General features: G+C 39.1%; 1 protein-coding gene across 7 annotated transcripts in view; it reads left to right on the top strand.

Moving 5' to 3' along the window:
- The window catches only part of LOC133123817 (titin-like), a 208,738-nt gene that overhangs the window by 177,208 nt on the left and 16,288 nt on the right, over positions 1–15,242 (top strand). For all 7 annotated transcript variants that reach the window (XM_061234427.1, XM_061234424.1, XM_061234426.1 and 4 more), the window contains 19 exons: positions 18–314; positions 420–1,007; positions 3,676–3,978; positions 4,079–4,375; positions 4,473–4,760; positions 4,902–5,198; positions 5,282–5,584; positions 5,674–5,979; positions 6,253–8,019; positions 8,126–8,419; positions 8,515–8,796; positions 8,913–9,212; positions 9,329–11,395; positions 11,487–11,789; positions 11,880–12,188; positions 12,277–12,567; positions 13,147–13,446; positions 13,530–13,835; positions 13,920–14,222. In XM_061234427.1, the coding sequence (XP_061090411.1) occupies positions 18–314; positions 420–1,007; positions 3,676–3,978; positions 4,079–4,375; positions 4,473–4,760; positions 4,902–5,198; positions 5,282–5,584; positions 5,674–5,979; positions 6,253–8,019; positions 8,126–8,419; positions 8,515–8,796; positions 8,913–9,212; positions 9,329–11,395; positions 11,487–11,789; positions 11,880–12,188; positions 12,277–12,567; positions 13,147–13,446; positions 13,530–13,835; positions 13,920–14,222 (9,201 nt within the window). The remainder of the gene's footprint in view (positions 1–17; positions 315–419; positions 1,008–3,675; positions 3,979–4,078; positions 4,376–4,472; positions 4,761–4,901; positions 5,199–5,281; positions 5,585–5,673; positions 5,980–6,252; positions 8,020–8,125; positions 8,420–8,514; positions 8,797–8,912; positions 9,213–9,328; positions 11,396–11,486; positions 11,790–11,879; positions 12,189–12,276; positions 12,568–13,146; positions 13,447–13,529; positions 13,836–13,919; positions 14,223–15,242) is intronic.

Genomic DNA, 15,242 nt, shown 5'->3' with positions numbered 1-15,242 from the left:
ACATTTTGTTATTTCAGAAAAGCCAAGTCCTCCCACAAAGTTTGGTGTTACAAACGTGACCAAGGACAGTGTCACATTAGCATGGAATAAACCAGAATATGATGGAGGCAGCAGGGTCACTGCTTATCTGGTTGAAGCTCTTGAAAAGGGTGAGCAGAAGTGGGTGAAGTGTGGTGTTGTCAAAACCACCCATCAATTTGTTGGTGGCCTGAGGGAAAATGCTGAATACTTCTTCAGAGTCTTTGCTGAAAACCATGCTGGTCTCAGTGACCCCAAAGAAATGATTTTGCCTGTGGTTGTGAAAGATCAACTAGGTAAGTTAAAATTTTCAATGAAGTTAAATGAAGCTTAATGAATTGTCATATACAGTGTTCTGTTTTATTGACATCATCAAAATGTTATTTTGCCTTATTTTACAGAGTCACCTGAAATTGATATGAGGAACTTCCCCCACAATACAGTGTTTGTCAGAGCAGGATCAAACCTGAAATTTGAGATCCCACTTAGTGGCAAACCTCTACCAAAGGTTTCGCTTTCAAAAGACAATGTGCCTGTAAAATCAACAATGAGATTCAACTCTGAAGTTACTCCAGTGAGCCTCATCATTAACCTCAGTGAGAGTATTGCTCATGATGCTGGCAGATATGACATTACTGCATCCAATACAAGTGGAACTACCAAGTCATTTGTGAACATCGTGGTACTGGACAGACCAGGGCCTCCTATTGGTCCTGTTGAGATCAGTGATGTCACTGAAGACAGTGTGAATGTAAAATGGCTCCCTCCTCTATATGATGGTGGCAGCCCAATCTCCAACTACATTGTAATGAAGCGTGAAACAACCTCTGCTCACTGGATAGAGGTGTCATCTGCAGTTGCCAGAAGCACAATAAAGATCATGAAACTGACAACTGGAGAGGAATATCAGTTCAGGATAAGGGCAGAAAATCGCTTTGGCATCAGTGAACACATTGATTCTCCAACTGTAACAGTAAAATTACCATACAGTAAGTAATATGTTTAACTTTTTTCTTTTACATGTTATCAGTAGTAACTAGTAGTCGTAACTAGATAGATTAGTAGCAGTAGGGATGGGATTCATCAGGGAAGGTCAATCCAGTTTTATCAGGATACTTAGGTACAAATATAATAAGTATTGCAATTCTGTAAGTATTGCGATTCAATATTATGACTTTTTAAGCATAGTTTAAGCATATATCATGATTTATAATGTGGATGATGAACACAGAGAATAACTCATATATTTAACAACCTTATACTACACAGGACACTTGCTACTATTTGCTACTATTTATCAATTTCTTTTTACATTTTCAAACAAAATTTAAGTGTCTACTTTGGTAATTTCTGCCCACAAAGAAACATTAACCACCCTATTGTACTGTTAGATGCATTTTACAGAATACCTTGCCTCACAAACAAACAATTTACTTAAGGTTAAAGTGACTATAAAGGTAAATCAGCGAATGGTTTCAGACTACATTGTATTGGGTTATTATGATATGTATTAAGCATCAACAAAATTAGAGAAAGCATATGCATCACAATGTCAACTTATACTCAGTGAGCACTTTATTAAGAACACATGAACACATACTTATTCATGTGATTAATCAGCCAATTGTGTGGCAGCAGTGCAGTGCATAGAGTCATGCAGATTCGGGTTAGGAGCTTCAGTTAATGTTCACATCAACCATCAGAATAACGGAAAAATGTGATTTAAATTACTTTGACCATGGGATAATTGTTGCCAGACAGGGTGGTTTGGGTATCTCAAAAACTGCTCTTCTCTTGGGATTTATACGCACGTCTGTAGAGTTTGCTTAGAATGGTGCGAAAAACAAAAAACATCCAGTGAGCAGCAGTTCTGGTCACTGGATGCCTTGTTAATGGAGAGGTCAGAGGAAAATGGCCAGACTTGTCGAAGCTGACAGGAAGGTGACAGTAATGCAAATAACCAAATATGCAACAGTGGCAAGCAGAAGAGCATCTCTGAACACACAATGTGTCAAACCTCTAAGTGAATAGGCTACAGCAGCAGAAGACTGAATAAGTCTAAAAAACAAGTATAATAAATACCTAATAAAGTGCTTACTCAGTGTGTATCAGTCAAAACATTTCCAGCTATTCCTATGTGGGGATTCAATTGGTAGCCGTTTTTATTCATTACCAGGCCAATTCCTTATTGAATTCCCTGATGTAATGGCCAATAAATGTTTTATATAACCTTATTGCATATCTCCCATAGTTTCATGAGATTTGTACATTTACAAAGATTTTTTATAGAGAGATTTGGAGCATGAGCAATGTGGTGGCACAGTGGTACAGTGGATGACACTGTCACCTCCCAACAAAAACTGTCGCAAACGGGGCCTTTCTGTGTTGAGTTAGCATTTAGCTATTTTTGAAGCTCTTACACCCACAACCAACCTTATCCCACTCCCAGTCTCCCTCGTTCTCTAATACCATTTACTTGTGGGTTGTACATTTCAGGAGGGAGGCGGGGTGGTGAGGCGGTCCAGTCCACGACCATACAATCCTAATATTGTTTTCAATACTTATGTAGTAGTGGTAGTAGTAGTAGTAGTAGTAGTAGTAGGAGTAGTTCTTTGTTTGTCTGTTATTATAATCTGTTATTTTGTGTTATTATAGTTATTCACATTACTTTGAATATATATTTGGTGGATGAGTAGTGGATTCATCCATCTGTGATAATGTATGGTTATTTAAACATTTTCTAGGTGCTTTACAGTCACTTTAATGGCAGTTGAAACACCTTTCATGTTGCATAATTTTATACCTTTCATGTTGCATAATTTAGGTCGCTAACAATAATCTACTTCAACAAATCACTGATTTTACTTCATAATCTCCATACTAATGTAAATATTACCTTATATTTCACACACAATGGCGTGGTTGGATCAGTTTTATTTGTACAGCACCTTTTACAAAGACATTATCACTACTGAGGAAATGGAAATGAAAACATTTCACAACAGAAAATGAGTAACATGTGTCGCAGAAGTAATGTAATATCCCTCCCAGCCAGCGGCATTTCTGCCTGGCCACAGGCTTTGCCCAGCCAGGGGCTTTTTGGCAGGGAAGAGTGCATTTGCTGAAACCCATTTTCTTCTCATTAGTTTTGTCACCCATTTGCCTCTTGTTCCAAGTGGCACGCTCACAAAATGATGTTGTATTCAGCATAAAATACAGACTATTGTTTCTCTAGTCAGTGTAACAATACAAAAATATAAAAAATAAAATTGCAATATGCAATTTAATCTATCCCCCCCATCGCATATGTCATAACATTTAATACTTTAAATTTAGAGTTAAATTTCTTTGTAATTCAGTATTCCTCAAAGTAAAACGCAGAAAGCACAGTGAAGCAGGAAAATGCTACTGTATTGTTAAAATGTTTAAAATGTTAAATGTGCAGACTAAATAGACTTTACATACCTGTGGGCTTGGAGAAGAAACATCAGCTCAATAAGCAATACTGCACATTGCCATGCCAATTAGCCTCTGACTAGTGCAGGTTCTTACAATTATTTTTAATAAGGAAAAACAATACCTGAGAAAAATTAAGTAAAATTAATCAAAGGAATGTAGCCTCACTTATGTGTTTTTTCCCTTCTTTTTTGCTTCAAGCAATCCCCGAAGCTCCATCAGCACCATTCATAACTTCTGTTACAAGAGAGTGCATTGCTGTAAGCTGGAAGGAGCCTGCATCAGATGGAGGAAGTCATATCTTTGGATACCACTTACAGATGAAAGATAGAAACAGCATCCTATGGCAGAAGGTTAACAAAAATGTTATCCGCTCAACACACTTCAAGGTGACAAACATCTTACCTGGCCTGATCTACGAGTTCAAGGTGGCAGCAGAAAATGCAGCTGGAATTGGCCCAGTCAGCAAAATATCTGATGCCGTACTGGCAATTGATTCATGTGGTAATTGTTTATCATCATTTAATTATTTCAAGTAATTATATCACTGTTATAAATTCTAGCATATTATTGTTAATTCTGCAATTCAACTCTTGTTTTTCAGAATCTCCAGTCAACCTGCGCATCTCTGACATCACAAAGAATTCTATCTCACTCGCTTGGCAGAAGCCTTCGTATGATGGTGGTAGCACGATAACTGGATACAATGTGGAATATCGAGATGCACCAAATGCTAAATGGAACAAAGCAAACATAACAAATATTGCAGAAACACATTTTACAGTAACTGGCTTGACCCAGGATCAATCCTATGAATTTAGAGTTATGGCCAAAAATGCAGTCGGGTCTATCAGCAACCCATCTATTATTGCTGGACCTGTAACTTGTGTTGATACCTACGGTAGGTTATGTTTTCCTTTCAGTGAATTTAAAATATTTGATAATACTGAAAATATTCAGTTTTTTGTTGCTATATAATTTTATTTTCTGTATTACAGGTGCTCCTGAGATAGAGCTACCTCAAGAGTATTTGGATGTGGTAAAATTCAAGGCGGGAGAAGCTGTTCATCTGAAAGTTGGAATTATTGCAAAGCCTCTTCCAGCAATTGAGTGGTACAAAGATGGAAAGGAATTGGAATCCAATAGTCAACTCTCAATTGAGAGTACGACAGTTGCCTCTGGCATTCTCATCAGGGATGCTAATCGTCTGAATTCTGGATTATATGAAATTAAAATAAAAAATTCTTTGGGCTCAGCAACTGCTTCCTTCAGAGTACAAATTCTAGGTGTGTATTTCTAAAAAAATTCGGATGTAAATGAAGCATTTTGAAAAATTACATTTGAATTTAAACAATTGCTCAATAATATGTAATGATTATGTACAACAGTAGATGGCTTTATTGATTATATTTTTATATTATTATCAGACAAACCAGGACCTGCTGGAGCCATTCTATTTAAGACAGTCACAGCAGACAAGATTACCATAATGTGGGACCCTCCAGCAGACGAGGGAGGTGCAATGGTCACCCACTACATTGTGGAGAAACGTGAAACAAGCAGAGTATTATGGTCCATCATTTCGGAAAAACTGGAAGAATGCATTGCCTCTGTTCAGAGGCTGATCAAAGGCAATGAATATATATTCCGCGTCAGGGGTGTCAACAAATACGGAGTTGGTGATCCTATGGAGTCTGAGCCAGTTATTGCTAGGAATGCATTTGGTAAGGGACACAGACTTATAACACTTCTTCTCTATTCCTGTAGTGTTTAACCACCCTAACATTTTGATTCTTTACTTTCACAGTCATTCCTGACAAGCCCAGCAAGCCAGAAGTTACAATGATTACAAAGTCAACCATGACAGTGGTCTGGGAGAGGCCAGCTATTGATGGCGGCAGTGATATTGATGGATACTACCTTGAGAAATGTGAGAAAAAAAGTCTCAGTTGGTTCAGGGTCATCAAATATCCCATTCGTGACACAAGACAGAAAGTTAGTAACCTTACAGAGGGAAATGAGTATCAGTTCCGTGTTTGTGCTATCAATAAGGCTGGAAAAGGTGAATACTCAGACATTTCTGCGTTCTACAAAGCAGCTGATCTTATTGGTAAGTGTTGCATTTCATTATGGGATTCTTGATTGAACTACTGCAAGAATTCTTTGCAGGTGTATTTAACAATTATTTTCACATTTTAGATCCACCTAGTGAACCTACAAAACTCAAAGTTGTTGACTCAACCAAAACGTCTGTCACGCTTGGATGGGTAAAACCTGTGTATGATGGAGGCAGTGAGATCACTAGCTATGTTGTTGAAGAGCGGATATCTGGAGAAAGTGAATGGACAGTGATTAGCTCCAAGGATGAAGTGAGAACAACAGAGTATGTTGTGTCATACCTCAAACCAGGAGTCTACTATTTCTTCCGAGTATCTGCTGTGAACAGTATTGGACAAGGACGACCAATTGAGATGGCTCAGCCTGTACAAGCTAAAGATATTCTAGGTTAGTACTAAACTTCTCTTATGGTAAAACATAATGGCCCTGATTCAATAAGACCTTTAACATAATGCAAACATTTTAATACATGCAAAACTAATAACACAAGCAATGATTGGTGCAAAACAAATATGACCAATCATTGGTAATTTTATTGAATTTGCATTTGCTAAAAGGCTTTGCACATGCAAAAGGTCTTAGTAAATGAGGCCCAATATTCTTCAATTGAGTGGTGAAATCATTATTGTACTAATATTCGTCTCCTTTTCATTTATACAGAGGAGGCTGATGTTGATCTTGATGTCACCATGAAAACTCAGTATACAATCAAGGCAGGAAAGGATCTGGTCATTATGATTCCACTGAAGGGTAGACCAGCACCAAATGTCACCTGGAGAAAGGGAGACAAGAATATTGCCAATGATCCAAAATATAGCATTAAAAACACAGAATCTACAACAGTTCTTGTCATTCCAAAGGTCACCCGTGATGACAGTGGAAAATATCTTCTTGAGATTGAAAATGGTGTTGGGGAGCCAAAGACAATCACAGTGTCTGTGAAAGTGCTTGACACTCCATCTGCTTGTCAGAAATTGTTGATTAAGAATGTCACTCGTGGCAAATTAACTCTGAGTTGGGATGCACCTCATATTGATGGAGGTTCAGAAATAACTAATTACATAATTGAAAAGAGGGATGCTACAAAGAAATCCTATGCTATTGTGACTAATGAGTGTTCCAACACAGCATATAAAATTGACAATCTGTCTGAGGATGTATGCTACTTTTTCCGGGTTTCAGCTGAGAATGAAAATGGTGTTGGTGATCCAGGTGAAACAGAAGAGCCTGTCAGGGCAACTGAAACACCTGGTCCTGTTAAAGATCTTTCCGTGAAGGACTCCACTAAAACATCAGTAACACTACAGTGGACAAAGCCTGATTATGATGGTGGCAGTCATATCTCAGACTATGTCATACAGAAAAAAGATGAAGATGAAGAAGTATGGACACTTGCTGGTACCTGTAAACGTTGTCACTATGAGGTCACAAACCTCAAGGAATTTGCAGTTATGGATTTCAGAGTATCTTCTAAGAATGAAAAGGGGGAGAGTGACTTCTCACAAATTGGACCTATCACAGTGATGGACTTAATTATTCCACCTGAAGCAAAGCTTACAGATTACCCTGGGGGTGAAATCTTTGTACGAATTGGACAGAATTTAAACATTGAGTTACCATTCAAAGGTAAACCAAAACCAACTATCCAATGGCTGAAAGATAATGAGCTACTGCAAGAAAACGAACAGATACGCTTTGGGTTAACTGAAAACAAAGTTGCTCTTATAATCAGAAATGTAAGAAAAGATAATGCAGGGAAATACACGTTGACACTTGACAACAAACTCGGCAAAAATTCATTTGATTTACAAGTTAGAACTCTTGGACCACCCTCCAAACCAGTTGGGCCAATTAGCTTTGATGAAATCAAAGCAGAGAGTATAATAATATCTTGGAAGGAACCAACTGATGATGGAGGTGGAGAAATCACTTGTTACAGTGTGGAGAAACGTGAAACATCTCTAGCAACATGGAAGCTGGTTTGCTCAAGTGTAGTAAGAACAAGCTTCAAGATACCCAACTTAAATAAAGGGACAGAATACCAATTTAGAGTACGTGCAGAAAACAAATATGGAGTAAGTGAGCCTCTGAATTCAAAAGATATGGTTGCTCAGCACCAGTACAAACCTCCAGGTCCACCAGGAAAGCCTGTTGTCTACAATGTCATCAGTGATGGCATGACAATTCAGTGGGAAGCACCAGCTTTTGATGGTGGCTCCCCAATCACTGGCTTCCATGTTGAAAAGAAGGACAGAAACAGCCTTCTGTGGACTAAAGTAAATACCTCACCAATTTCTGGAAGAGAATACAGAGTCACTGGTCTCATTGAAGGACTGGAATATCAGTTCAGAGTATATGCACAAAATAATGCTGGCTTAAGCTGTGTCAGTGAAGCAAGTAAATGCATACTGGCTATATCTCCAGTTGGTAAGTTCTAATTTAAGCCATATTAAAGCACAAGCACATTGTATCCCCTCTTATATTTATTTCAAAAACACTTATTGTCTACTCTAACATTTACTTTCCCATTTAGATCCACCTGGTACACCTGACTGCATTGATGTAACAAGAGAATCAGTTTCACTCAAATGGGATCCACCGAAGCGTGATGGAGGCAGCAAAATTGTGGCGTACAGTGTGGAGAGGCGCCAAGGAAGAGGCAAATGGTTGAGATGCAACTTCATTGATGTTACTGAATGCCAATACACAGTGACAGGACTTTCACCTGGTGATCGCTTTGAATTCAGAGTGATAGCCAGAAATGCTGTTGGCACAATTAGTTCACCTTCCCAGTCCTCTGGCTACATCATGACTAGAGATGAAAGTGGTAAGTATATGAATGATGTGTGTTTGCTTGCTGTAATTGTCTGTTAACATAACCAAACTGTTTAATGGTAACACATGTTGTTTTTCCTTTTTTAGTTTCTCCAAGCATTGAGTTTATTGGGGAGAAAAGTATAACAGTGAAAGCTGGAGAAAATGTCAGTGTTAATGCCATTATCAAAGGACGGCCTGTGCCTCAAGTCACATGGTTTAAGGATGGATTGGAAATTGACAAGAAGATGATGATGGACATCACTACAGCAATTGGATCAAGTACAGTATTCATCAGAGATGTGAACCGTAATCACCGTGGTTTATATACTGTAGAAGCGAAGAACAGCTCAGGAACCAAGAAGGAGGATATTCTTGTCAGAGTTCATGGTACATATTTGTATTCTGTGAAATATTGTAATATAATATATCATGTACTACATTATAATATTGTATTTTATAAAGTTACTTATGGCTTAACATACTGAAATTATTTCTCCATGTAGATACACCTGGGCCACCTGATGGACCAATTCGTTTCACAAATATCTCAGCTGAGAAAGCAACGATCTGGTTTAATCCACCTGAAAATGATGGATGTGCTGCCATCACCCATTATGTGATTGAAAAAAGAGCGACCTCCAGAATTAGCTGGGCACTTGTCACAGATAAATGTGAAGCTTGCTCTTTTAATGCAACAAGACTTATCAAGGGCAATGAGTACCAGTTCCGTGTTTCTGCTGTTAACAAATTTGGTGTTGGCAAACCACTGGACTCTGATCCCATTGTTGCAGAGATGCAGTTCAGTAAGTCCCTCTCAGTATGACATTTATATATTATTGTACATGTCATGTGTCATTTTAAAAGGGAACAACAAAAAGTGGGCAATTTTTACAAATGCATCTGTTTTTCTTTTCTTCAGCTGTGCCAGATGCACCTGGGACACCAGATTCCAGTAATGTCACAGGAGATAGCATAACAGTTTGTTGGACAAGACCAAAATCAGATGGCGGAAATGAAATCAAACAGTATATTCTCGAAAGAAGGGAGAAGAAGAGCTTACATTGGGTAAAGGTATCATCAAAGAGGCCCATCAATGAGCTTAGATACAGAGTAACACATCTCACAGAAGGCAATGAATATGAGTTCCGCGTAATGGCTGAAAATGCTGCTGGAATAGGACCAGCAAGCGGCACATCAAGACTTTTCAAATGCAAAGAGCCAACAAGTCCCCCCAGTGCACCTACTGTGGTGAAGGCTATAGATTCCACAAAATCCTCGATCACTTTGGAATGGACAAAGCCTGTATTTGATGGTGGTTTGGCTATAATTGGATACACCATTGAGATGTGCAAGGCAAGACTAGGAGATTGGCATAAAGTTAATATTGAACCCTGTGTCCACACCAAATACACAGCATCTAGTTTGGAAGCAGGTGAAGAATACAAATTCAGAGTCTCTGGAGTTAATGGCGCTGGACAAGGAGAAGCTTCAGAGATACCTAATGCAATACAAGCTGTCGATAGACTTACATCACCAGAAATTGATATTGATGAAACCTTCAAACAGACACACATTGTAAAGAATGGAGGTACTGTGTGTCTGCACATTGCCTTCAAAGGAAAACCAGCACCACTAGCTACATGGACTAAGGCCGATGGGGAGCTTGGTGTGATGGTAGATATTAATACTACAGAAACAAACAGTACCTTAACCATTGAGAACTGTACTAGGTCTGATGCAGGGAAGTACACTTTATCTCTGGAGAACAACAGTGGGCGTAAATCAATTACATTTACAGTAAAGGTGTTGGATACACCTGGACCACCAGGTCCACATACCTTCAAAGACGTAACAAAAGGAGCTCTGACTTTGATGTGGGATGCACCTGCTAATGATGGAGGAGACCGTATTCATCACTACATTGTTGAGAAACGTGAGGCTAGTCGTCTTACTTGGGAGGAAGTTCATGATAGATGCATTCGTCAAATCCTGAGAATAAGTAATCTTGCAGTAGGAGTAGCATATTGCTTCAGAGTCATTGCCGAAAACCAGTATGGCAAGGGTGAACCTTATGAGACAAAAGAGCCAATCATAGCCACTGAAGAACCTGCTCCACCAAAGAGACTGGATGTCATTGATACCACAAATTCTACGGCCACTCTTGCTTGGTTGAAACCTGAACATGATGGTGGAAGTCGCATCACAGGATACATTGTTGAAACTAAAGCAACAAGCTCAGATCACTGGGTTCTTGGAGGCCATACTAAGTCCCTGAGAATGATCATTGAGGGCTTATTAGAGAACACAGAATATGAATTCCGTGTCAAAGCTTTGAATGATGCTGGCCTCAGTGAACCAAGAGACACCTTTGCCCCTGTCATCATTAAAGAGCCCCGTATTGAGCCAACTGCTGACCTGAGTGGTATCACCAACCAGCTCATTACTTGTAAGATTGGCAATGCTTTCAGCATTGATATTCCTATTAGTGGCAGGCCAGCTCCAAAGGTAACATGGAAACTGGAAGAGATGAAGCTTAAGGAAACAGACAGAGTATCAATCAAGACCACAGTAGAGAGGACCACTTTGACAGTCAAAGACTCCATGAGAGGTGATGGTGGTAAATATTACCTCACCCTTGAAAACATTGCAGGAGCCAAGACATTCACTGTAACAGTCAATGTTGTTGGCAGACCTGGTGCACCTACTGGACCTGTTGCAATTTCATCAGTTACATCTGAGTCCTGTGTGTTAACATGGGCTGAACCAGAAGATGATGGTGGAACTGAGGTCAGCAACTACATTGTGGAGAAACGTGAATCTGGCTCCGCCACTTGGCAAGTTGTGAACTCCAGTGTGAAACGCACAACAATTAGAGTCACACATTTGACCAAATATATGGAATACACGTTCCGTGTCCGTGCTGAAAACCGATTTGGTGTGAGCAAATCCATTGAATCTCAATCTGTTGTTGCAGAGCATCCATTCGGTAAGTTAAATGTACTTGACAGTATGTTTTTTTGTCTCAAGGGTAAAATATACATCTCAATATTCATACTTTTTTTAACTTGTAATTACAGTTCCACCAAGTCAACCAACACGCCCAGATGTAATCTCTGTTACTGCAAATGCAATGGGTATTCGGTGGGAGCCTCCATATCATGATGGAGGCAGCCAGATCACTGGGTATTGGATTGAGAAGAAAGAACGGAATACCATCCTATGGGTGAAGGAGAACAAGATTCCATGCATTGAGTGTCGCTACAAAGTATCTACACTCATACCAGGCCTAGAATATCAGTTTAGAGTTTATGCAATGAATATTGCTGGCTTGAGCAAAGCCAGTGAAGCTTCCAGAGCAATGGTGGCTCAGAATCCAGTTGGTGAGTGCTAAATTCTTATTATGAAGCAAGTATTTGTCAAACATCCTCTGCAGCTAATATAATAAATAATCTAATATATTCCTTATTCAGACCCCCCTGGTAAACCGGAAGTAACAGATGTGACAAAATCCTCAGTATCAATCATGTGGTCTGTACCTATCAATGATGGAGGCAGTGCGATTGTTGGATACATAGTGGAGCGCAAGCCATTCAGTGATGTTGATGATGAAGGTCGTTGGCTGAAGTGCAACTATACAACTGTCACAGAGAATTATTTTACTATAATGTCACTGGGTGAAGGTGAAGTGTATGAGTTCCGTGTCATTGCCAAAAATGGAGCTGGAGTACACAGTATGCCTTCTGAATCAACAGGACCTGTCACATGCAAGGATGAATACAGTAAGATTATAATTAATTCCATCATTCCTTGTATCTATGTCACATTTCATTCACAATATAATCCTTTAATGCATACTCTATATTACAGGTCCTCCAAAAGCAGAACTTGATACCACGCTTCTTGGAGAAACTATCACTATTAGGGCTGGATCAGACCTTGTTCTTGATGCAGCTGTTGGTGGCAAACCTGAACCAACAGTTTTCTGGGCCAAGGGTGATAAGGAATTAGAGCTTGGTGAGAAGTACTCTCTCCAATACACCAGCACACGTGCTATGGCTATTATCAAGTACTGTGATAGAAATGACACTGGGAGGTACATCCTGACAGTAAAGAATGCCAGTGGAGTCAAGACTACCTCTGTCAATGTCAAAGTGCTTGGTAAGTGTATATGTAGTTGTGCAATGTCAGACAAAAGTATTGTAAATGTACATTCATAGAGCTCTCATTTATTATGTAGACCTGCACACCAGCTTGTTAATGCAAATATTTAATCTGCCAGTCAGGTGGCAGCAACTAAATGCAAAAAAGCATGCAGAGATGGTGAAGAGGTTCGGCTGTTGTTCAGACCAAATGTCAGAATGGGGATGAAATGTGATCCAAGTTAGTTTGACCAGGGAATGACAGGGTGGTTTGAGTATCTCAGAAACTACTGATCTCCTGTGATTTTCAAACACAGCAGTTTCTAGAGTTTGCAGAGAATAGTGCGAAAAACAAAAAAAGATTAATGTAAGGTCAAAGCAGAGAGGAAGGTGAGCGTAACGCAAATAACCATGCATTACAACAGTGGTATGCAGAAGAGCATCTCTGAACACATGATGTCAAACCTCTAAGTGGATAGGCTACAGCAGCAGAAGACTTAATAGGTCTAAAAATAAGTCTAATGAATAGCTAATGAAGTGCTCTCTGAGTGTATATCATTTGGAAAAGAGACATATTAATGTGACCTTCAAATTTCAGATACACCTGGGCCTTGTGATGACAAGATCAAAGTCACTAGAGTGACAGAGGAAAAATGCACTCTGTCCTGGAAAATACCTCTGGAGGATGGTGGAGACCTAGTCTCTCACTACATTGTTGAGAGGCGTGAAACCAGCAGACTCAACTGGGCAGTAGTTGAAGCTGAATGCAAGACACTTTCTTGTGTTGCTACTAGGCTGATAAAGAACAATGAGTACATCTTCCGTGTTAGAGGTGTGAACAAGTATGGACCTGGTGTGCCATTAGAGTCTGAGCCTGTTATCGCCAGAAATGCATACAGTAAGTATGATACCTGTCATTTCAACTGTAATTTATTATGTTGGAAAAGGGCCCATTATATTGTTGTTCTTGTTCTGTTACAGCAATCCCATCACCCCCTGGTGCACCAGAAATCATTGCTGTAGGGAAGGAACATGCCATTATTGAATGGCTGAAGCCTGAAATTGATGGTGGAAGTGAAATAAAAAATTACCTTGTAGATAAACGTGAAAAGAAGAGTGTCCGATGGACAAGAGTGAACAAAGATTACACCATATATGACACAAGACTTAAGATCACTGGTCTTCTGGAAGGCAGTGATTACCAGTTCCGTGTTACAGCTACAAATGCAGCTGGCAACAGTGAACCAAGTGAAGCATCTCAATATGCCTTCTGTAGAGATCCAACATGTGAGTCATTTGAAGCCTACTGTAATTTTGCATCATAACACATGCATTGGAATTTCCTTCAACTTCTGCCATTCTCTGTTCCAGATACTCCTGCTCCCCCCTCAGTTCCCCGTGTGACAGACACTACCAAGCACAGCATTAGCCTGGCATGGACAAGACCAATGTATGATGGTGGAGCTGATGTGAATGGATATGTTGTTGAGATGCTAGAGGAGGGAACTGAGCAATGGTTCCGGGCCCATCAAAAGCACTTGAAGACCACAGAGTTTGTTGCAATTGGCCTGGCAAGCCACAAGAAGTATTGCTTCAGAGTAGCTGCAGTTAATACCAATGGCATGGGTGAATTCAGTGAGCCCTGCGCAGAAATGGAACCAGTGGAAAGAATTGGTGAGTTGTTTTTTTTTACACTAAAGGTTCTGTGACATACAAGCTAATTTCAACAGCTATGCCTCCCTATGCATGAAAAATATGTCATTGATCTTCGCATCTGTTGTTAATTTAAAATGAATGGTGTTTTAAAATGAGTGAGATACAGAGAAAGAGAGAAATAATTATTTGTGTTTTAAAATAAACAGTTAGCAGTTACATGATATTTGCATTTTTGAATATATATTTGAAAGTAACTTTTAGTTTTTTAAATCACTCTACCATTTACCATCCAACCTGCTACGATGACTCATTTTCTCATTATGAACTTTGTCTGTCAATATTTATGAACTGGGTCAGATTTATATTACTTGGTCAGATTGAGTAAATATTTCTGGAGATGTGATTGTTTCATTGAACTATTGTATGAAATCGTTATATTTGTGTAGTCCCTATGGATTTAAATGGGTTTGATTAGGATAGTGTTTTAAACCATGATTTTATGAAGCCTTTTGTAGTCCAGGGATATTACAGATGCTCTACACTATATGTATATATAATAATCCAACTACAATAACATTTATACTATTACGAGAACTAGTTGCTCATTATACAATATCACAATGATTTTAGAGCCTGTTCAAGGTGTCAATTTATAGTGGGATTTACACTGTCCCAAAGTCATTGAGACTTCTTTCCCCAAACTGACATGTAGGGGTTATATCTCAAGGTCAGCTTGACATAGGACTGCTGCTAAGACACTTTATTCTCTCATCTATTACAGATCAGTACAGATTTATATTATATTACATTTTGAACATTCGTCCCTAAAAAATTATTTTATTACATTAAATGTGAAGTGCCATTGTTTTTAATGAATAACTATCCTCACCTCAGAGTAGTGTGATTTTGACCACATGTTAACAGGAATTTGAACACAGAACACAAAGTCACACAAAATGGCAATCAAAATTTTTTTTAGGTATTGCCTCTTGTTTTGAAGAAGTGAACAGTGGCTTATCCATGTGATAACTTAGCCCA

Source organism: Conger conger, chromosome 3, assembly GCF_963514075.1.
Source record: "Conger conger chromosome 3, fConCon1.1, whole genome shotgun sequence".
NCBI classification, from domain to species: Eukaryota; Metazoa; Chordata; class Actinopteri; order Anguilliformes; family Congridae; genus Conger; species Conger conger.
The sequence above is the reverse complement of the archived record's forward strand: the minus strand, read 5'-3'. Positions and strand labels throughout refer to the sequence as shown.